Source organism: Anoplopoma fimbria, chromosome 13 (genome assembly GCF_027596085.1).
Source record: "Anoplopoma fimbria isolate UVic2021 breed Golden Eagle Sablefish chromosome 13, Afim_UVic_2022, whole genome shotgun sequence".
Taxonomy (NCBI): Eukaryota; Metazoa; Chordata; class Actinopteri; order Perciformes; family Anoplopomatidae; genus Anoplopoma; species Anoplopoma fimbria.
This window is the reverse complement of record NC_072461.1, coordinates 25312424-25335845: the sequence shown is the minus strand read 5'-3', so window position 1 is coordinate 25335845 and position 23422 is coordinate 25312424. Positions and strand designations below refer to the sequence as shown.

The 23422-nt window shown below is 38.2% G+C and overlaps 1 protein-coding gene across 1 annotated transcript in view; it reads left to right on the top strand.

The window, feature by feature from the left end:
- Nucleotides 1-22466, top strand: part of ppil2 (peptidylprolyl isomerase (cyclophilin)-like 2) — a 31195-nt gene extending 8729 nt beyond the window's left edge. The window contains exons 13-20 of the mRNA XM_054610771.1: nucleotides 4250-4339; nucleotides 7860-7893; nucleotides 13627-13744; nucleotides 14578-14634; nucleotides 18113-18185; nucleotides 19466-19528; nucleotides 20206-20348; nucleotides 22221-22466. Of these exons, the coding sequence (XP_054466746.1) occupies nucleotides 4250-4339; nucleotides 7860-7893; nucleotides 13627-13744; nucleotides 14578-14634; nucleotides 18113-18185; nucleotides 19466-19528; nucleotides 20206-20348; nucleotides 22221-22323 (681 nt within the window). The 3' untranslated portion in view covers nucleotides 22324-22466. The remainder of the gene's footprint in view (nucleotides 1-4249; nucleotides 4340-7859; nucleotides 7894-13626; nucleotides 13745-14577; nucleotides 14635-18112; nucleotides 18186-19465; nucleotides 19529-20205; nucleotides 20349-22220) is intronic.
- Nucleotides 22467-23422: the final 956 nt, after the last annotated feature.

Genomic DNA, 23422 nt, shown 5'->3' with positions numbered 1-23422 from the left:
GCCGCAAATGGCAGTAATCTAACATGTCAAAATAGCTGCTGTGTGTTTGTGTGTTATCTTGCACGAAAACTATTAGCATGTGTACTTTTTGGGGTCCGTGACAGTTTGTGTCCAGGGTCATAATAATCCGTCCGTGCGTCTCTCCCAACTTGAGAAAAAAGATCGAAAAATAAATCACAACTTTCCTTGTTACGCAACCAAGCCCTCGGGTTTGTTTTTGTTTTGAAGTTCTCACATGATGTACGATAAACAAGTAAAAAGAGACTTTGTAGTTCATTTTAAATCATACGTCAGCTCTACATATAGTGTTGGAAGAATGTTGAAAAGATTAAAAAAAGCAAACCTGACCAGTTAAATATACAGTTTTATGAATTAAGTCTGGTGGTTTGTGACACTGAAGCTCTGATTCAGACTTTGCTGATTTCATTTAATGGTACAAGTTTCTCAAAAGTTGGTATTTGGCCTGAGCAGGTTGTTGAATCGTATTTATGTTGACACATCCAAAAACACTGAAATCAGCCTCTTGCAGAGTCACTCCCTTCAGGTTGCCAAGTTTAAATCTTTGCTAAAATGTGTGCCTCCATCTTTTTTTTTTTTAAAGTCCAGGTGTGAGTTCCAGGAATGGTTTTTTTCTGCCCCGGTAACCGGGCGCTTCTTCATGCAACTTGGGTTTTCATTGGCTTCTGCGCTGTCGAATCAGGATAATGAGGAGGGGTGGGGGGGGAAGTTGCAGCGTTTAGACAACCTGCCCTCTGTGCCCCTCGTCCTCCTCCTCCTCCTCCTCTTCCTCCTCCTCCTCCTCCTCAGTGATTTCCACACAAGATTGCAGCTCTATTCGTGGCCCTGCTGTTTATGAATTAATGAGTGCCGCTTCACTGTCACATGCACTCTCAGTCACACGGATCCAGAGCCCACCGTCCCGTAAAGTTTCCCCATTCGCTCGCCCACCTTTTGGGTCTTTTTTTTTTTTCCCTTATTTCCCAACGGGGGGCAGATGTTTGGAGATCGGATGACGCGGTGTGTACCTTTTAGTCACGCTAGAAAGGATTCACCTGAGTGGGCTACAGTAGGTTGACTGTGTCTAAATTTACATTTTATTTTTTTTTTAGTCATGCAAAAACATTTTTCTAATTCTAAGCAAAGATATTCCAACAATTTTCTTTGAGTTTAAGATTAAAATAAAACAATTTCACATACAAATAAGAATGAAAATAAACATGCCTGGGGATTAAAATAGCCAAACAAACTTTACCCAATAATATAAAAACAAATTCACATTGTTAAAAAATATCACACTGGATAGTTATTAAGATAAAATAATCCTTTATTAGTCCCGCAGCGGGAAAATTAGAGGATTACAGCAGCAGAGAGGATAGTGCAAACAAGAGACATAAGTAAAAAAGATCAAAACAAGTCTAATAAATAAGTTATAAAACAGTAAAGAATATTAAATAAGTTTTTTTTAGACTAATGGAATCATTTTAATGGGTTTTATGTCCCTCGTGGCCTTTTTCGGTTTATTGCCTGGTAAATAGAGGAGCCTGCAAGCATATGTGAATTTCTTTTTAACTTTTTCATTAACATTGTTTCCATGCTGACATCCATGATTTCTGACAATTAGTAAGCACCTAGGCATGTTTCTGAATAAGATTTCAGAAACTCAGAAACACACACAGAAAGGAACAAAGAAACCAACTGAAACACACACACACAGAAGCCGAAACGCATGCAGACACGCTACATTAACAACCACTACAGGGCAGCAGCAGATAAAGATCTCTGACGCAAGAGATCCTGGTTAAAATTCTAAAATGGATTCAGATGAAAGTAGAAGAGGAGGAAGCTTGTATGTTTGGACAAGTTCAATCAATCTGATGTTTCATTAGATAAAGTTTTTTCCATTGGCAAAAATCAATTTTATATATAAAACTCTTCAAAGATCCATTTTTTCCCCCTGTCCAGTGATTTAAAACAATAAGCCTCTTTGTACCCGAGTGCTTTGAAAAATCTGGGATTTATAACAGAGAGTGGGGAATGAAGCTGAGCATTGAACCCCAACAGCAGAATTGAGACGTGGCGGTAAATTAGACCGGTGGAGCTCAGATGAACCCGTCACACGGCAGCGAAAAGGCCAGTGAATAAAAATAGGTTTTTTTTTAACGAAAGGCATCTGGTGATTCTAGGAAACCATCAACCCGTTGTTACCAAGAGGGGAAAAGTTAGTTTCTCACACACACACACAGACACACACAGACACACACAGACACACACACACAGACACACACACACACAGACACAGAAGTGTTCCCCGTGGCTATTGACGCTAATAACAGTCGACCTGGCTGGCGTCAGTGTTTAAGCCCCGCCTCCAGCTCTGGGGACAAATACCAGCTTGTTTCACACAGAGCCCGTCAGTCAAAGTTAGCTTCTGTCAGTGGGGGTTTTTTGTAATGATTTACAAGATGCCTGAATGTTCTTTTTTTTATTTTTTTATGACTCCGGATGTTCTTTCAGCTAGAAGGGGGAAAAAAAAAAATACATGGCGTTATATTTTTTTTATTACACCAACAAAACAGTCTGCTAAGCCTGGCTTCAAGCTATAAAGATACGTGAGGCCGCCTCAGGCAACAGATGAACTCTACTGTGTGTGTGTGTGTGTGTGTGTGTGTGTGTGTGTGTGTGTGTGTGTGTGTGTGTGTGTGTGTGTGTGTGTGTGTGTGTGTGTGTGTGTGTGTGTGTGTGTGTGTGTGTGTGTGTGTGTGTGTGTGTGTGTGTGTGTGTGTGTGACATTTCTAACAGGTCAAACAGAGTTACAAAAGTGAGACTCTTGTTTGTTTATGTGAATTTAAAGCTGTCAGCTCTACCAGGAAGTTGCAATGAAACCGGTCTGTGTGAGTGTCCAGTGTCCTCTGAGACTCGCATGCTTTTAGGCCGCTCTGTATGAAAGATGAGATGATGAAGAGTCATCACAAAGTTGAACTACAAATCAGCATTTGACTGTAGTTTATCAATATATTTCCTGATATTTGCGGTGTTTAGTATGTAGTTTCCTGTTTATTTTTTGTTGTCCACTGTAAGAAATATCAGCGAGACAGTACTTGGAGTTTTAATCAGGTATGAAGAGATGTCATGGTATTAAAACCTCTAGCCATCATGTGGCCTCGTTTACGCCACATTTATTCTTCTGTGGTAGATTTTTTTCTGTTGTTATATTGCCTTGCTTTTTTGCTTTTGCTTCGTCTGTCAAAGCACTTTGTAAACTCTGTTTTTAAAGGTGCTGTATTGTTATTATTTAAAGGGGATATCTTGGAAAACTCACTTTTTCACTATCTGGAGCGTCTACCAACCTACAAACTGTGAAATAAGATGACCCAGACTGTGTTTTTGGTTTGACTAGATCAGAAAACGCGTGATTTAACAAGCCAATCCAATTTGGCCACTTTTATTGTTTTTGGAAGTGTAAACGCAATCAGTGGGAGCAAACTAGCCAAAAGTTATAAATAAGCTACTGTTAAGGGGGACTAGTCGGCGTGATGACGTTTTGTAATCTTATTTAGCTACTTGTTTGCCTTTTCAGGACATGTAAAAGCTTCAAAATGCCATATTTTTCTCACAAACTAATTTAGAGCAGGATGGGCTTTTTCAGAAGAGGGGGTCTTAAGGAGACAGGTGCTTCAAACAGAGGGTGAATAAAGGTATATTCAGACAGTGTGAGGATAATCATGTTTTTTTTTTAAACATTAAAACATATAAACGTGTACTAGTAGAAACCCAAAATACAAGTATGAACCTGAGTGAGCCTGCAGCACTTTAAAGCAGCCAGAAATACCAACCATGTTAAATATATCAAGATACCTCAACGTCTCTGCATCCTGTTGGCTTGTTATGACCATATTTTATGCATCACTGGGATAAAATGTGTTTAAAAATGGATGTATAAATGTATTGCCTCAGTTGAATAAGTACTTGTCAGAAACCCAACTCACTTGTTAAATTACAAACATGAAAACACCCATTTGTTGTGATCTTTGGCTGTGCTTAAAACACATACCACTCTAAAAGGATCATATATTTTATGTATGGAGACTACTAGATGATATCACACTGTATTTAAAGTAAAGTGTTATCAGGCAGGTATTGACATCCAGCATAGATGCATTACATTTATAGTAAACTTATAGAGCAGCTATTATTTTATTTTTATTGTATGAGTTTTCCTTAACAATCTCTGCATCCTTTTTTCCTCTAGATTCCCAAAGCCGGAGAGAATTTCATCCGTCTGTGTAAAAAAGGCTACTATGATGGGACGGTCTTCCACAGGTCCATCAGGAATTTCATGGTAAGGACTTTGACCAGATAAAAAAAAAAAAACACAGCCATTAGTTTACCTGAAATGTCTCTCAATATGCACAATTCGATCAAAACAAAGTGCTTTCTTTGGCTTTGATTGTTGGTTTGGACAGATTAGAATGGGTTAAACGATAAAACAGACAATTTAAACTCCACTTTAGATGTTATACGAGGTCCTTTGCAGATAGATCTAATCTTAAAATGTGGCCAGAGGGACTGTTCCATTACTGGAATGTCACTAGTGGAATTCTCGCAACAACATGTTGTTAAATACGGTGAGTGAATTTATGCCAATATCACTTAACTCGGCAGCATATTTGGGCCATTGAAGTCAAAAAAGTAAATTATAGGTCATGGGGAAGGGGCTAATCTTCAGAGAAAAAAACTCAAGAAATAAAAATGAAAGTCACAATTTTAAGAGAAAAACAAAACACTTGGAAAACCAGTGTTGTTTTTTTGGGGTTTTTTTTCCATGGATACACATACACAGAAAAGAACACAGAAAGAAAACACGTGTCTTCCAGGACCTTCTCTTCGCTCATAGGTCGTCCATTAGAGAGAGACGTACAGCGGAGGAAACGGCAATCTTTAGGGTTTTTCTGAAAACCAATTAGCAAAATATAATGTATAATAGGTCTGACATGAGGATAAAGCGCTTTCCATACCAATATCACAATTATGTATATAAAATAACACAGAAAGAACATGAACAAAAACGCTTATATGTATCTTTCAAGACCTTTGCCTCGCTCAGATGCCATCCTTACCTTAAAAACACAACTGGTGTTACCATGGTGTTTCACATTTTTTTATTTCAAATTTATGACTTTATACGTGAGTTATTATCTCATAAATGTAAAACTTTAAACTTGCAAATTTAGAGTTTGTTTTACACTTGTTATATTACACCCTTTCTGTATAAGTTTTTATTTTTTTTCAACCTACAATGGCCTTTATTCAACATCCAAAGTATATCTTCCACCGCATTTCTGTGTAAAAGTAGATGCTATATATATATATTTTATATATATTTTAGTGTTTTCTTCTTCAGAGATGAGAAAAACGCAGCTTTTTCTTCAGACTGAATCTTTTTCAACCCAGACTGAGAATTTAAAAAACAAGTCTCTGATCAGCGGCTTGTCTTTGTTTGTTCAGAGCAGCCTCTCCCATAATTAAAGTGGCTCTGAGTGGACATCTGGTCTCAAGGGGACCCTTACCTCTTCTTTTTTTTTGTATTCTGTCCCGTGGTTTTCAGACACAGTGGCAAGCTGTGAATTGTTTATCCATAATTACTCTGCCACTTACGCCTTCGACTTATCCTCCAAAGCTGAAAAGGACAGGAGGGTGGCCTTGGAGAGAATCATTTCATAACAAAAACACTTTTAAAGCAGTTTATTAATGGGAGCTGTATCCCACACTTCCCTTTTTATAACCAGGACCTTGCAGGTGTACAAAACATCCTGAGATGATACTTTTTTTAGAACATTTGACAGTTTTACTTTAAAAAAACATGAGCAGCCCATCAAGGTTGCTCTACCTCAGGCACAAACACGGTGGAAGAATTGTTCAACACCGATATATGATGCAACTGTTTCACACGGCTGCCTAGGTACCAACTTATTGTGCAATCTTGCAGTTTCTTTAAACTTGCTGTCTCCATTCAGTCAGAGAACATAAAGGCATTCATCATCTTTGATTCGTTGTGTGCTGAAACAAACAAAAAATAATCAGCAAAAGCACTATTTTTATTTTTTTTGCCGTTGATGTAGTTTAGACTGCCACTCATTTTTCTTTTGAACCTTTTTAAAGAATGTGAAACTACACCTGTAAGTGCTGAGAGCTTATGATTTTGAATGACAATTAAACTGGTGAACTTTTGCAATAATCAGTTAGCAGCATTCAAAGTTTCTCATCAAAACACATTCTAATATGTTCAGGTGCATGTGACGTTAAGGTGTAATAAACATGTTTAATGTATTTTTTTAATAAATTACGAAACTTTTTTATGCATGACTTGAAATAAGCACGAGTAAAATTCAATGTGTACGTTATATGCAGTTTTATCTGTGATTAAGATCTTATTACAGACTCAGATTTACTTAAATTCAATGTAAAAAGCTACATCATACTACAAGGAATCCTTCAGATTAGTTTTTGCGGCTACTTGTGCTACGAGGAAGTTATTTAAGACTGAAAACAACTACAAGAAATTTCATTTTGCGTTGATTTTAGCGCCCCCTTTGGACAAAAATGTTATTGTTTCCTTGAGAGTTTGAGTGTCAAAAAGAATTTGATCTGGCATTTGTTTAGGAAGCAAGTGAAAGAAAGACTCTTATCTTATTGTTGATACCATGATTCAGTTTTAAACAAAGCTGTCTCTGTGTGTGGCTATAAGATGAAGTACTGCAAGATGAAACAGCACCAACATTAAACTATATATTTTTAAATAATATGTATGAAATACATTGCAAGAGGTGGTTTTACATCGATATATTACACACAAATCTACGAGGAAGAGCACTTATTTCGGATCGGTTTTCAATCCCAGAATTCTCTTCATCTGTTAAAGACAGACCAAGTTTTTAAAAAAAAATGTTTGCTCCTGGTCAATATTTTATTTGCAGATCTTGCTCCCAGTATCGGCCATAACTACAAAATACAGCGTAAAATATCAAATTCTCCTTTTTTTTTTTACTGGCTAACGTACGACTTACTGCTAAACCTTGCCTGTGAAAATGTAAATATACGGTGCCGTAAATTGTTTCATCTGACTTCGCAGCATTAAGAATAACTATAAGGAAATAGCCAGTCTTATGGCTGGTTGTTTTGTTAACATTTTTCAGTTGTATAGAGGCGTCAGTATTTAATTGAGACCTTTTTCATAACCAGTTAAACCTCCTTGTAGTGACGTTAACTAGTCATGACTGCACTTTTTTAATGTCCCTTTTACAATGTCAGCCTTGTCCCAGATAAATACTTTGATTATTTACATCTAATTTTAGTTCTTCTTCTTTTTTTTGCTTCATCCATTTGTTGTTGTTGTCATTCTGCCGTCCGCAGCCATGTTGTAGTATGTGTTCAGCCAAACAATTTCAAACCCTAAAGTGTAAAATACTGTTTGCAAAAAGTCGTATTTTTCTTTTTTCTGGCCCTTTGCTCTTTCACTCATCAAACCTTTGCAGCAGCAGCAGTCAAAACCCCCAATGTACCTTTTTAAAACAAGAAGTCCAAAGAAATGCACAGGGCAGCACTCTGCTATATAAACAATAATAGGAAAAGTTGAGCTTTAACAATGAACAATAGAGGCCTGTTGTCAGTGACGACCAGTGTTTACAAGTAAATTCTTCCAAGTTGGAAATGTGACGTCAGGAAACACTGTAAGGTTAATAAAAGTCTCATATGGAGACCTGACACATTTTCCTATTACACGTAAAAGGAACAACTCTTTGTTTTAATGTGCTGCAGCTTACGTCAACCAAAACCTCACAGAGTTTCTTTACTGTTTCCAGATTCAGGGAGGAGACCCCACTGGCACCGGCACAGGTAAGACTGAGACTGCACTTAAAAGCACATTTTGAATTGCATAACACGTCTCCGTCTGAATTATTAATAGTTCCTTTTTGGAAGCTTTGCGTAAATGCAGCTTGCAACCCAAGATGCAAGTCAAGAGCGTTGCTAAATATAGTCTGTGAAGAAGGCACATGGGAGCACACACACACACACACACACACACACACACACACACACACACACACACACACACACACACACACACACACACACACATAAAGAAAAAAGAGAGATGATGTAGATGGAAGAAGGCAGAGTGTGTGTGGTACAGAAGAGAGGTGTGGTGAACGACCAATCAATCAGCGTTCGGTGTAGTTTTCCTGTTTTTTTAAAAAGGCAGCTCACTGTAATTGACTGCGGAGGCCTCATGCGGTTTATTTCCTGCCTTCATGTGGTCCGTGTGGCTCGGAGAGTTTTGCAGCACAAAGCGTGCTCTGTGTCTGTGGGCGTCTCTCCGAAACGCTATGTAAAAAAAACACGTCAACCGTGATGGATTTATGAAGGTGCAGAATTTCAGGCCTGTGGGGGAAAGATTCTCCTCATCACCTGGAGTGAACAACATGTGGACACAACTCATGAAGTGACCTTTAACTGGCTTTAACGGGTTTGTTTTTTCCTGTAACATGCTGTAGTTTCTCACATGTTATTTTGTGTATCAGTAAGAACAATGGGGCTCATTCACCAACCGTTTAAGAGAAAATGTCTCCCTAAAAGCCCAGAATTTTCTAGATTCTGACATTCACCAATATTTTCTTATTTGGGAATTGTTCTCAGGTAGAAACAGAATATAGCCACACTTAAGGTCTTAACACACCAGGGGCCTTTTCGCACGTCAATATATTATTTCCAACTGTTTTTGTCATGACCACTACATAATGTTTGCGTGAAAGTAAAGAGTAAAATCCTTTTTTGGGGGGTAACAAGGTAGATTTTTACGAGTTTTCGCACTACGAATAAAGGCATCAATCACGTTGTGTTTCAAAATTAACACTAAAGTTCACAATAACGTGGAGGCTCCGTAGTCTGAACCAATGCAACAAACTTTAATACTCCTTTCAACCTTGACAAAGGCAGCGCAGACCAGATCCACTTCACCCGTTCTTACCTTTCACAATAAAAGCCTTGGACATATAAACTACGTAACTAAAATTCACGGAGAGCATTTTGCTTAAAAGAAACAAAAAAAGATATCTTACAGTAGCTTGGGCTACACAACAGTTAGCTTAGACGGACTGACAGGCGCTATTTATTGAAAAAATAAGCTGCAACTGGCGCAAAATTCACATCACTGCCGATATGAACATATTTGGTCGAGAAATATTCGCAGGCGAGTATTTTTAACATACAATAATATTTTCTGTTATTTATTCATTATTTTACGAAAGCATTATGGTCTTCTAAAATAAAGCATCCCATGGATCTTTTTTGGTTATTTTATATCCACTATTGACGCTTTTTGGGAACATAAAATCAGTTCCTCCAAATATGTTTGAATTGGTTTTCATAGACAACAAGTGAGAAGTGTTTGTCCTACCAAGTTTAAATTTTTCCTACTTCCTAACAAGGATGTTTTCTTGGCACGTTGGCGTTCACTTCATGCAGAAATACCTCCTCTTCAGAACCAGTTATTTGGGTTTTTTTACGTTTGGAGTCTGGTGCTCCACCCTTTTCAGACTTTCGTTTGGGCATTCTTCAACTTAATTATCTCAACTTTTCTTTTCAATTCATGTGTGAGCACACAGCCCCACAGTCTCACACCCTTTTATGGGGATTGGCGGGGCGATTACCTGCTAATAGGATCAACTGGCACATGCTTACATTTTCACGAGGGCAATGGGATTCATCATTATCAAAACACGGATACGACGATTCTGCGGTTCAAGAACACGCTGTGAATCTGGCGTAGACTTCTCTCTGGAACTTTCTAATGACTAAATTCAAGAAAAGGATATTTATGAACTATAGCAGCTGCTGTGAGGCTTTGAACTAGTGTCACTTGACAAATGTCATCTTTTCTTTGATATTCTGCTTTTTGAAGAGGTAATTTGTCTGCTCACATATTGGGATGAATACAAGATGCAGGAACACTGGAGGCATCTATGATATGAGGGTTTGTAGCAGGGAATAAAAGAAAGCAAAATAAGACATTGAGTTGTGATGTGATACCCTCTTGAGGCTTGAATTTTTGAGATTTATGTGTCAAGAAAATCCTTGGAAAATAGCCCTGCACAGTCTGAGTGAATCCCTCTCACACACATCCAGCAGACTGCTCACTGTAGCGTTGACACTTTCCTCTAAGTTCAGTGGAGCCTCATTTAATCCAAAACCCTGCAGAACGTGATGCTTTGGAGGGAAGAGAAATGTTTTAAACATTGACTTGTTAATGAAATCCCAGAGACACATTCAAAATATGAAACGAGTATCTCACGTGAAATGCCCAAATGATGCGTTCATTAGCGGAGATGCTTCACGGCTGACAGTCAGTGGAGGATGTTTTAATATTCCTGCTTTCTTTCCTGTTAAGCCGGGTACAAGTTTGAGGGTTGATGCAATTCTAGGGGATTTTTTTTAATTAACAGAGTGAATGCATTTTGATTTAACTCTTAAAGTGGCCCTATTATGCTTTTCCACTTTTTCCCTCTTCTTTAGTGTGTTATATACTGTATATTTTTGTACATGTAAAAGGTCCGTAGAGTGTAAAACCTGAAGTCCACGCCTAAAAGGAGTTACCCTCCCCCTCAGAAGCTCCTGAGCTCCTGAAATGGCTCCATTGAATTCTCTCCTTCACTTCTGTAACTTTATGAGGTCATAATGTAACTTTATGAGGTCACAATGTTACATAAGTGATGTAAAACTACTTCCGGCTAGTTTGGCCCTCAAACAACAAAAGAGAGAGATGGAGCTGAAGCTCTGGAGGAAGAGTTTTTTGAAATGTGAAATGTTGACCAATCACAACAGAGCGGGCTAGCTGACCAATCAGAGCAGACTTTGCTTTCTGGAGGGAGGAGCAAGCGCTACAACGGAGCGTTTCAGAGAGAGGGTGAGAAGAGGTGCTGCAGGACAGCCAGGATGAGAAAAACAAGGAGGATTATGGGCATTAACGCATGAAAACATGTTGTAACTGTAACTAGAGATAAAAAAATACGCACCTGGAAAATAGCATAATAGGGCCTGTTTAACTATTTGATGAGAATGATTACTCCTCTTCAGCCTCCTCTCTGTCTCTGCCTTCATTTATGATCCAGTCAAACTCTCAAATGTCAGCGAGTTCATAAATCATGCAAAAATGTCACCGGGGAGAGATGACTGCTTCACAAAGCCTCTGAAGAGTTGATTAGTTGCTAGTATGCGTTCACACTTGCTAGTATGCGTTCACACTTGCTAGTATGCGTTCACACACAGCACATACTGTACTTTTATATATTTTATATATATATATATATATATATATATATATATATTTTTCACACACATGTACACACACACTGCTCCATGCGACGTACACCAGCTGGCAGGACGGTGAACCACACCTCCGGGCAACAAATCCTCTCCCCCTGTTGGGAGCCAATAAGCTCCTGCAGTGCGTATTCCTGTACACTCATCATGATGATTCTTAATGATGGAGTCGGTCTGAATTAATGATTCACAGCTGAGGGCTCTCAACATGTCTCCGTGTTCAAGGGCAAACGGGTCTTGTGAAAATAGTCTGCCTTTTAATTTCTGACTTCTTGTTCCTCTAATGGTGCAGTATTTTGATTTAATAGTACTACTAGAGACGTAAATGTCGTTTTTGTACAAACTTAATATATCTGAGTGGGTTTAATCGTATGTTTGAATATAAAAATGTAATGAAATGCATTGGAGCAGAAAATTAAAAAGCTACATGAACTCAATCTTATCAGCTTCACTCCTCAGAGTGTAGTTGTTTTTGTTTACATGCACTAAATCCCAGATGGATCATTTTAAATGACAGATTAACACCGTGAACCGTCAGCCAACTTCTGCTTGAAGGTGCTGACATATTGATTTTATTTAGAGAAATATGGCCTTGTCCTACCAGCAACAAAATATCTGTTCCTCAAAAAGGTGTTTAAACTTTGGCTGGACAAACACTTCTCACCTGTAAAAAATCATTTCAAAGTTTCCCTTCTTCTAAACAAGGATGTTTTTGTTCGTGCGTTAAAGGTGCCCTGTGGAGTTTTTCTTTGTAAACAAACTGTTTCTCACAAAAACCCAATGCATCCTTGAGGCCAAGTCAAACATTTTTTTTACTTATTAAACATTTGCAAAGCTGCGTTTTTAAAACCTGCATTGTTCACATTTTATTGCCGTGTTAGAGCCTGAGTCCACATAACGTCTTTCTCTGCCAGAAAATAAGCACTTTCTGTAAATGTTTCTATGACAACAATATCTTCATGTCGCCACTCTAACCACTGTTGTATGATAGACTAGAAATCGCATTTGCCCCTTTTGCTTTTCATCATCTAAATGTGCTACTATCTCTTTGTTTTACATTGTTTTAAAACCACAACACTCACCAGCAATATTCAGTCTCCACACAGCTGATCTGCTCCTACAGCTTTTTCGTCTTTCTTATGATAGTTTCTGTCTGACATTTAAAGCTAGAACTAGACAGACCCGGCCAAAACAGAAAGAGCTTTTTTCTCTACGCTCTCCTGCTCATTGTAAAAATTTCAACAGAAAAAGACGCTATGTGGACAGATGCCCTTAATTGTTTTGGATGCTGCTGTTTACATTCCTTAAGATGCAAAAATTCAAAAGAACGCTCTGCAGGAATTAACTACTGTTTTGTTTTATTTTTTGTTTGTCATGTGTTTGTTGTGTTTACAAATGGGCGACAGCTGAATTTCATTGTGCATCCATGTGTTGCATAATGACACCCAATTATTATTTAACCTTGAATTGTTGATCAGTGGAATAATGAGAAACCCTCTCTTCATTTGACAGACATGGACACTCTTTAACTTAAATGCATGATTTGTTTACCATTACAGTAGATCTAGTCTTGGCACCGTGTCTTATGTTAGTTGGCATTTTCTTCACATTGTAGGGCGTGCACGCACTTCTAAATTTGCTTTATTGCCCCCCTGCAGTCAACAGGAAGGTGTATTTTTATCTCCCGTGAAGCCACAAATGTGAAGCACAAGATACGAGAACACAAAACACACAGCTGCTCATAAAAATATTAATATGTGTGTCTTTTTAACAAAGACAGTCATTTAATTTGTCTAGATAATCTGTCAGATCCATTTACAGTTAAGTATAAACACTAAATAAATAAATAAGGAATGCCTTGTTTTTACATAATATGGATCAAACTGTGAACACTATGTTGTATATTATACTGATATATATGTATTGGGACTCCCCTATTTCATTATTTCATACATTATATTGGCTCTGTTCCAGTTAAGTGTAAGCCATTAATGTTTTTGATTTATACCTGTGGTCTTCCTGCTTATCACATGTCAAAATTATAGAAACTAATCCCATGTTCATCTGCAAATCTTAAGAAAAATGAGACAATACCGCACTAGTTTCTTGACAGTTGGAGGAAGTGAAGCGTTAAAACCCAACAGCAATAAGTACTTTCCAGCAAAGATGTTTCTCATATTTCAAAAACAATTTGTCTCTGTCTCTTTTGTGTCTTTTCCTCCCTCCCTCACCCACTTCCTCCCTTCCCAGGAGGGGAGTCCTTCTGGGGGAAACCTTTCAAGGATGAGTTTAAGCCCAACCTGTCTCATACCGGCCGGGGGGTTCTCAGCATGGCCAACTCCGGTCCAAACACCAACAAGTCCCAGTTGTAAGAAATTCTTTTTATTTTTAAAAAGCTTAAACTTTTCACCATCGTTCTGTTTCTAGACAGTCAGTCAGCAGAGAATTATTGTTATGTTTTTTTACTGTCTCTTCTTATTCCTTTTGATTTCTTTTCCAAGAACCCACAGGCGGAAAAGACAAGATGCAACGCTGTCAGAATAAAATATCATATTTTGGATGCAAAAACATTTACTGTGTTATAGCATTAACTTAGTATTCAACATGGTAATTACTACACATTTTATGAGGAAATTAGATTTTTATTTTGTTATTATTTCCTTTAAATTATCTATATGATAAAACTGAAACCGTCTTTTTTTTTAATTTGCTTTTAAAACTCATTTAGTCTTTTGTACAATTGAGTTAACTCCCAATATTTAAAGTTACAGCGATGAGCCTCTATATGACCTCCAGAAGTAAACAAGACCTTTAGAGAGATGATTGTGTATTTCTATATAGTTATTCTGAATGCTCGTCCTTGGTGAGAACCAGACTGTCAGACCCTGCTGCAGTAAAATGAGACGTTTTCTAAAGGGACTCTGGTGCTCGGAAAAAAACTCACCTGCTTTTGTCCGACAAAATGAAAGTTCCTCGTAGGTTCAGCATTTATTTGAAACATTATTTATTGACGAAGCTGTCAACAACAACTGCTTATAAATGGACGTTGTGTTAGTGGACGGATATTCTGTGTATTTAGTCAAAAGAAAGTAGTTTTAGAGTTCTTGTTTCTTAACTTTTTTACATATTCATTTACAGAACTTTTGCATTTTTTTAAATGTTTTATTCTAATGTAATGTCTTTGTTCTCGTTGCCTCTCAGCTTCATCACGTTCCGGTCGTGCACCTACCTCGACAGGAAGCACACAGTGTTTGGAAGGTAAACATTCTTTTTTTGAAGTGTGTATGTTAATCTCTTTCCGCCTCGGTGTGGTTTAGCGACAGTGTTTTGTGTGATTCTTAGCAGGTGAGACAGATGGTTTTGAAAGGTGACATCCTGACAGACACTTAGCTCGATGCTCAGTGCCATTCACACAAACAGTCAGGTCAACGCCATATGTTGGGTTTTTAACTGTATTTTTCTTGTCTTCTTTATCTTTCTTGTCCTTAGTATTCTCCTCACTCTCTCTCTCTGTCTGTCTGTCTGTCTCTCTCTCTCTCTGTCTCAGCCTCTCATATTATTCTTTTATACATATTTGGTTCTGTTAGAGAACAGAATAAACTGTGTTGTGACTTCCAGTCTGAATCCTGGACCAGAGCTGTGAAACGTTTAGTGGAAGCTGAATCTCAACGGAAGGCTCTATTTCTGTCTGTCTGTCTGTCTGTCTGTCTGTCTCTCTCCTCTGTTATTCTTTTATACATATTTGTTCTGTCTCTGTCTGTGACTCTGAATCCTGGACCAGAGCTGTCTCATTCAGTCTCTCTCTGTCTATTTCTGTCTGTCTGTCTGTCTGTCTGTCTGTCTGTCTGTCTGTCTGTCTGTCTGTCTCTTTCTCTCTTTTTGACTGTCTCTATCTGCCTCTCTCCCTCATTCAGTCTCTCTGTCTCTCTCTCACTGTCTGTCTCTCTCTCTGTCTCTCTTTCTCTCTGTCTGTCTCTCTCTCTCTCTCTCTTAATGTCTTTCTCTTTCCCTCTATCCCCTCTGTCTCGGTCTCTCTCCATCTCTCTGTCTCTCCTTCGGTCTCCCTCTCTCTCTGTCTCACTCTATCTCTATGTCTCTCTTTCTCTCTCTTTCTCTCTCTCTCTGTCTTTTCCGTCTGTTGTCTATAAATATTCATCCAGCTTTCAGCAGACTGATTCTTGACGTGGTCACTAAACCTAAAAAGCTTCTTCTTTAACCGTCCAGCTTTCCAGACGGTAGTCTTTGCACATTTAATGGGACCGGCGGTGTCGCTCCACTTAACCTCATCTATACATAACGTCGTGGACTCTTTTACAGAGGAAAGTTTTTTTGCTGAAATGCTAATTTTCTGAAAAATAATGTGCTGCAATGTAATCCTTTGTGAAGTGTAAATCAGTCTCTGTTGAGATGATCTAAGGCTGCCACCCTTATGGGGTCGGTGACAATTAGTGAGTCCATGTTCTGATCATTTAAAACCTGCATCTCTATTGGAGGGTACAAAATCCTTTATAGTCCATTGATTTATTTATCTTTCTCTTAAGTGGATGTCTATAAAATGATAACTAGTTATTTTCATAGCTGGTGATGTAATACGTTGGTGATGTAATAAGTTAAAGGTGAAATACCTGGCATTACAGTTTTGTTATCTCTTGCATGCTTTATGTGGAAACCTTGATGCTTTTGGTTCTGACTGATCTGGAAACTGCTTGAACGTCTTGTATGACATTGAAAAATTGCCAGATCACTTAAGTGTTAAAGTCAATTTGAGAAAGAGGCTGGAGACGGGAGTTCTTGAGACAAAACGTGCTGTTTGAAGCCAATTTATCGAGCGTTCTTTGGCATAAAAAGCATTTTGGAAACCCTAAGTAGAGTTGGGCCTTATGGACAAACTCTTTTTATCACAGTATATGTAAATTTGTGTCACGGTAACGGTATACATAACGATACATTAGCTGTACATTAGCTGTTAAGAAATGATTCACAATGACAAACAGTACTTAGTCACATTTGACTATTTCTTCGTCTTTTATGTGGAACACTTGAGTTAAAACCAAAAGAGTCAATTATTTCGAAATGCAACCTTTTTAAGGTTCCTGAGAACAATAAATTTGAAGGTTACAGGTTTTAATATGCCAATTAATTCCAGCCAGACTGACTGCGTATGCCAGAAGAACAAGACTTGACTTTTTCTTCAGGGTTTGCTCATCTTTCGTTTCAAAAAGCTGCCAAAACACTGTCAAAACAATCTACAGTGTGCAAATGCCTGGTAATTATTTAATGATTGAGTTCTTCCTCACCTTGGGATCGTCGGGACGTTTCCTCCTGCTCTGTTTCTACAACTTTACAACCTTGCGAGGCAGCTGGACTTGGGAAATAACAAGATAATCATAATGCCAAATCTTTACCAGTGGACACATTTTCTACCTTTGCACAGTATATAGCAGCACATCGCACAACCCTCCCCTCATAGTTTTCTGCTAAAAGCCCTAATGGTTTTGTCCTGTATTGCAAAGTCAGTGACTCATCGTGTGTGGGATCTCCTCTGTTCATCTGAACATGTGGAAGCAGAGCACACGTGGCCTGAGAAGAACCCCCTGCTAGCTATTGGGTGTGCGGGTTTGTGTGTCTTCTCACTCCACACATGGTTCCAGTGAGGAGCAGCTGGATAAAGACCCGGCAGTTAAAAGAGCAACTTCTCCAAAGTGCTCCTCAGCAGGGGAGTCGCTAACAGATTCTCCTCTTGGCCCGTCACCATTTGACAGACTCTGTCTCTTCAGCGCGTTGTGTCCTCTGCTGCGTTTACGCCATGAGACCAGTGTGCTGATAACAAGGACGTTAAACATTTGCTTTTAGCAGCAACTCTTGTTCACCGTTGTCTGAGGAATATAATGAGGTCTTGGTGGTACAAAGGTTTGTGAAATAGCTGGATTTTTGTAGCAAACATTACTCAAACAGGAGGAAATGGTGCGTTTGTTGGACTATTTTCAGCGGTGGTTTAATAGAGGTGGTGCTCTAGTGAGTATTTCTTGCAGCAGGACACACTGTGTGTGGGAATGAGTCATAATAAACGTGTGTGTGTGTGTGTGTGTGTGTCATGGTAATGAAGTATGGCTCAGTATAACAGTGTGGCTCACTGATGTTTTTTATTCGTTTTTGGACATTTGAGCTCCGTGACACAGAGGAACTCATCCTTCAAAAATGAATCCAGCAAGTTCATCTGTCAAATTCTGTTTACTGGACATTTTTTGTTGTTGATTCTCACAAGAGATCTACTGGCCCCTCAACATTGAAGTCTTGGATTGTTGTTCCTTTAAAATGACACCCAACATCAGCTTGTCCATTATCTCTACTCTCAGAGATGACCACTTAATCCCCTCTCATAGCTGTATAGACTGGCTTGCATGTTTTGTTGTTTGCTGTTTCTGTTTATTTATGTTTAAAAACTCAAAGGCCAAGAATTTGGTTGCCAATTTCTCAAAATTGCTATTCGTCTTAACATAGCATATGTCATTTTGGAGGGTAAAAATGGCTGAATTGACAACTTTTGTCTCTACTGGTTACACTTCTATTCTATATTTTGTTATGAGGTACATGCCGCTGCCTTTGTTATATTCTCCTTGAAGACAATCGAAGTGATCTGGGACCTGAGAGTGGAGCTCAGGTCTGTCTCGCTCTTACGTAGATGTATGAAGGACTTGTCATGGAGTACGTTGTGTGTTTGTCTCTTTTCTTACAGGATTGTTGGTGGGTTCGAGGCCCTCACAGCCATGGAGAACGTGGAGAGTGATCCAAAATCAGACAAACCAAAGGTAGGAATTAGTGACGTTTAAGGCCCAGATTTTGTTTGGAAACATTTGATTGTAGAAATATCACTTCACAGGTTTTTCATGGGGCAAATTATGTCCCACTTTTCAATCTTGAAATGTAGTTTAAACCCCTGTTCAGAGTAGATAACAGAGTGCAAACTGCAGAATCAGTTCCAGTTAACTAGAGATCTCTAAATTCACTCCATTTCAACCTTTACATGCATCATGTCGTCTTTGCAAAGCAGAAGTGTTGTGTCATTGTTTTAACTAACAAATAAGCTGTAAAAACAAAAGTTTTTCAGAACTCCAAATAAATGTTTGTCAAAGTTCCCCTAATGAAAGTCCACTTTCCCTAATTAAAAATGCTTCTACGGTATTTTTGTATTAAATACGTCTTCCAATGTTTTGTGCATCTCTGACCAGAAATGTCTTGTTCCTAAAATATATGCCAGTGATTTGGTATCCTTGCTCCCACACAGTCTCCAGCTCTTTGAATCATCTCCTTTCCACTTTTGGGTAATAAAAAAAGCAATCAGACACTTCCGTCCAAAATCTCTCCATGTATGCGAGTCGGTGCGCTTCCATTTTAAGGCACAATAGCTGAACCATTACTCCTTTGAAATCTCCAAAGTTACCTTCGTTTTCTCATTTATCTTTAACATATTCTGTGGAATGAGATTTTATTTTTTTTTGGTCATGAAGCCCTCATACAGCCTGGATATAATTCCTCTGTTAAACTCTGACAAATAGACTCCTAGCTCTTCAGCACTGGTTCATCCATATCTAATAGGTCATTTTTGAAGAACTTGCTCAAAATCGTGTAGAAATCTTTAAAAAGCATAATTTTCTTTCCGAGTTTGGAGTCTATTAATTGTCCCCTATCTGTTATTGAGTGAAATATTGTTATTACTTTTGCAATTCAGTTTTTAAATCTGGGTTCCAATCGATTTTATTCCTCCTTAACCGAGGTCCAGACTTTAAAATTGTATCCAGGGGTTTTGCACTCTGTTTATACTATTTCCTAAATCATTTGAGCCCAATACCACCTGAAATATAGGGTCCTTTATGAGCTCGAAAAGGCCTTTACACAAAAAAATGTCATCCTGTAGGCAGAAACTAAACATTTTATTTCTAGATTTTCTTATGCCAAAGATGTTTGAGAGACTCGTATCTTAATTACAGATCATTTAATAGTTACCAGCATAAGGGCACATAATAGATTTAATTTGAGTTGGCCGTGTGCTTTTTGAATCCTAATTTTTCCAGTTTGTCTCCATTTACAGTCGGAGATCAAGATCATAACTGCGTCTGTGTTCGTGGACCCGTACGAAGAAGCTGACGCTCAGGTATGTAACGCTCTGTACAATACTGACTTTATGATATAACAGTTTCTTCCGCACAGAAATGCTTCAAGAATTTTACAAAGAATCACTGCGTTTAGAGTGTAAAGCATTTGGACGGTGACACACTTCATTGTTGTTGTTTCTGCACATCTGAAGTGTGAAGTAGTCTCTGCACATGCATCCTCCTGCACAGTGAAGGTCAAACATCCGAGTAGAGTCATAATAAGGAAAACACATTTCAGCCTTAGATAACATTTTAAATAAAATTGAAGCAAATGGAAACAAATATCCACCTATAAAAGTCCAATATTTTTTTTAAATAGATTTTCAAACAGTAAGAGGTATTAAAGATCTTTTTAGGAACACAGGCCTTTTTTTTTTTAATATACAATCCTTCAAGATATTATATATTTTTTATTTGTGCAGCAGCACAATCGGGGCCTACAATTAAAGCTGGAGGTCAGCACTTTACCTTTATAGGCATTGTTTTATAGTGACAGAGCAGAGGTTTGCCTGTATTTGTGGGTGTGAAAGCATTATACATCGAACTCTTGAACCCATCAGATGGCAATCTACAAATGCATGTGGGACAACAATTCGCATTGCACAGTGGAAGTGGTCCTTCTGATCTTTTCGCCTGTTGTTGTTTGGGATTTATAAGATTTTTTTAAATTTCTCAGATTGCAGCAGAGCGAGAAAAGGAGCTGCAGAAGCAGGAGGAGGAGAAGCAGCAGACCAGCATCGCCCTGCAGAAAGCTAAGGAGGAGCAGGCGCCAAAAACCTTCAAAGCGGGAGTGGGGAAATACATCAACCCTGCCACAAAGTAAGGACACAAACACACACACACACACACGCACTCACACACACACACACACACACACACACACACACACACATGCACTCACACACACAAATGTGCATGCATACTGATTTACTAAACTCCTCTCTGCCTCTGCTGTAGTAAGCATCACTGTGACGTGTGTTAAGTGCAAAAGCACAAAACAGAACAATACTTATTCCACTTTCCAGGCAGAATTTGGATTAAAAAGTTAACCTGGCCTCCATGTAAGCGTCTGGAGGAGCCAGATAGTAATGAATGGATGGATGATAAAACATGATTATATGGCGACACAGAACGAGCAGAAACATAATGTGCAAAGTTTCCAATTATGTAGAAGATTACCCGTCTCCCCCCGAGGGATAATTCAGGTTTATTATCCGTACCGTTTTCACAGAGTTCAGGTATATTGTGTTGTTTTTATGGGATATTACAACATCTTTCATTTTGGTTTTGGTTTTGAGCATTGTTGGCACAATATTTAGAACAATTTGTACTTATAGTAGTTTACAATTCAATATAATCTGAGGGAAATATGAAATATGATAAAGGGATGGAAACATCAGATACTTGTCCTATTGAATCTCTCAAGGTTTTTTTCTTATTTATTCTTTAGGTAGAATCTCTCCAGTAAAGACAAAAGATAAATAACGCCGTCATATCTAGGACACTTTCCTCAAACCCTGTAGCGTTTGTGCGATGATTGCAATGACTGTCATTATGCAAAATGAAGGTGCATTAGCTGAACCTAAAATGTTGTACTTAAATGAAGTGTGCTTGAAGAGGTAATTATGCTCTTGATTTTTCTCTCTTTTGATGGCGTTTTATCACCCATCCTCTCCTTCTGCTCTCATCGTGTTCACATTTTTAGGTTTATGCAGAGGATGTCGGTATTAATGCTCGAAAATGAGTCCATCTGACAGTTAAATGTAAAAAGTGGCATTTAGGGTGTTTCGGCCGTCACTAATGGTCTTTTTTTTTTTTTTTTTATGATTTTCTGTGTCGGAAAATGCTTGTTCATAAGTGCAATTTCATCCCTTGTGGATTTAGAATTTGAGAATAAGGTGAAAACAAAAGAAATGTGCTTAGAGTTTAGCAGTCTGGAGTCTATTTGTTGATTCAAGAGCTTCAGGTTTACAGAATTGTGTGCATAGTTCTGTTTTTTGTGTGTTTTACAAGTAAGAAAAACTGTAATACAGCATTTTTTCCCCCGATAATGTCGCCACAGACTCCCACTTTGTAATACTTTGAAATATATAAATATTGCAATACTTTGATCAGTGGGCAATCGGCTCAATCACCTTTTGTGTTACCTTCTTCGGAGATAGAGAGTGACTAAACAGACATTAATTTAAATGAAAGTCTTGGATATAAGATGAACCGTATACATCCCGAGGTAAATCAATGTGCAGCAGTTTCATTACGAAGTAGGCAGAGTGCAAATATATAATAAAAGGTAATCAATAAGGTGACAAAACAAACGTACACACTACAAGTAACATAAGCAGGTTAGCGGTAAGGACCGTAGACGGGTATGAGAAGTGGCATAAAGCTTGTTTGTATTTGATTCTGAACAATAGAGAAATACAGGAGGGAATGACTAAACTTAATAACCAGCAGGTTAATCAATATTGAATCATGAGTTTGTATCTGAAGGAAAAAACAGTTCATTGTTGTACAGCCTGTTTTTGAAATAGTGTCTCTGAAGAACAAACCTGAAATGACTGTAAAACAACATAATGCACAAAGAGAGAAAATATTTACGAGGAAGCACAGATCAGAGAAACACATAATCTACGAGTGAAACACGTCGGCTGCTTATTGCGATATCATATTCTTCTTCTACCTTTTTTCTAGAAAACGTCCGGTGGCTGAAGACGAAAGCGGGCCGTCCACCAGCGGAGTGGCGCCCAAGAAGTCCAAAGCCAAGAGCAGCTTCGGAGACTTCAGCTCCTGGTAGCTGCGACACATTCGGCATTTACCAGTCTGTATTTTTTTTTTTTTTTACTGGTCGGGTTGAACGTAAGCAAAATTAATTTCATTCATACATGTCTTGTCTATCGTGTCTCAGTAGTGTTGTGAACGATTAAAGTTACTTTTTACGAAAAATATGGTCATAATCTCATTTTTAACATCTTGTTCCAAAGACATGGTTTCTTTATTTATTGAGAGTTAAAGGTATCAGCATTTATTAAGATGAAACTCAGTGTAATTAATCTCATTTTCCTCATCCAAGACGGTCTAATCAATATTTGGGGCTTAAAACCATCTGATCGATATCTTTTTTTTCCTGGATAGTTTAGTCATCGTTTGGTCCAGGATGGTCTAATCAGTATTTGTGAACGTGATTAACTCCCAACGACAGACTGTGTTCATTTCTTTGTTGAAGAATTGACGACATGCAGACGTTTCCTCTTTGGCTCGACTCCCGACTGTTTTTTAATGGATCTTCTGGACACGTTTCCATAATCATTCAGCACAGGAATCCACACAAAGAGTTATAGTTATTGTATCAGAGTTAAAGTGGCCCACACAGTAAAAAAAAATGAATCTAGAGCTTGGTCACTTTGTTAAATCCACACTGGTGGTCTGATTCTTCTCACCTAACAAAAACACTAACAGTTTGATTTTAACTATTTCGCTTCTAAAAAAACCCTTTTGTTAGTCTAAATAGGCAAAAAACAACAAAAGGCATATTCTTAAATGTTTTCACTCCTATTCAACATCACTGAACTTAACAAAATGTGACAAAATGACCTTAAAAAGGCTTTCCAAAGAGAAAGAAAGAACACTATTGTTGATTCCTGTAACATGCGCTCACAGGTGTTATTGCTGCATGTGATTTTTCTCCTGTTTGCGACAGCCATTTATAGATTGTATTTTCATATCTGAATTGAATTGGCATCATGGCATTTTAACAAATTGGCGCTTTTTTTGCCATGAAGGTAATTTTTAAAGTGTTAAACCGCCATTTTTTTTGCAGCTTAGGCAAAAAGAACAACCTGCAGGCACAAAGCTAAGGATCCGGAAAATGTTCACAAAAGGTAGAAATAAAATCT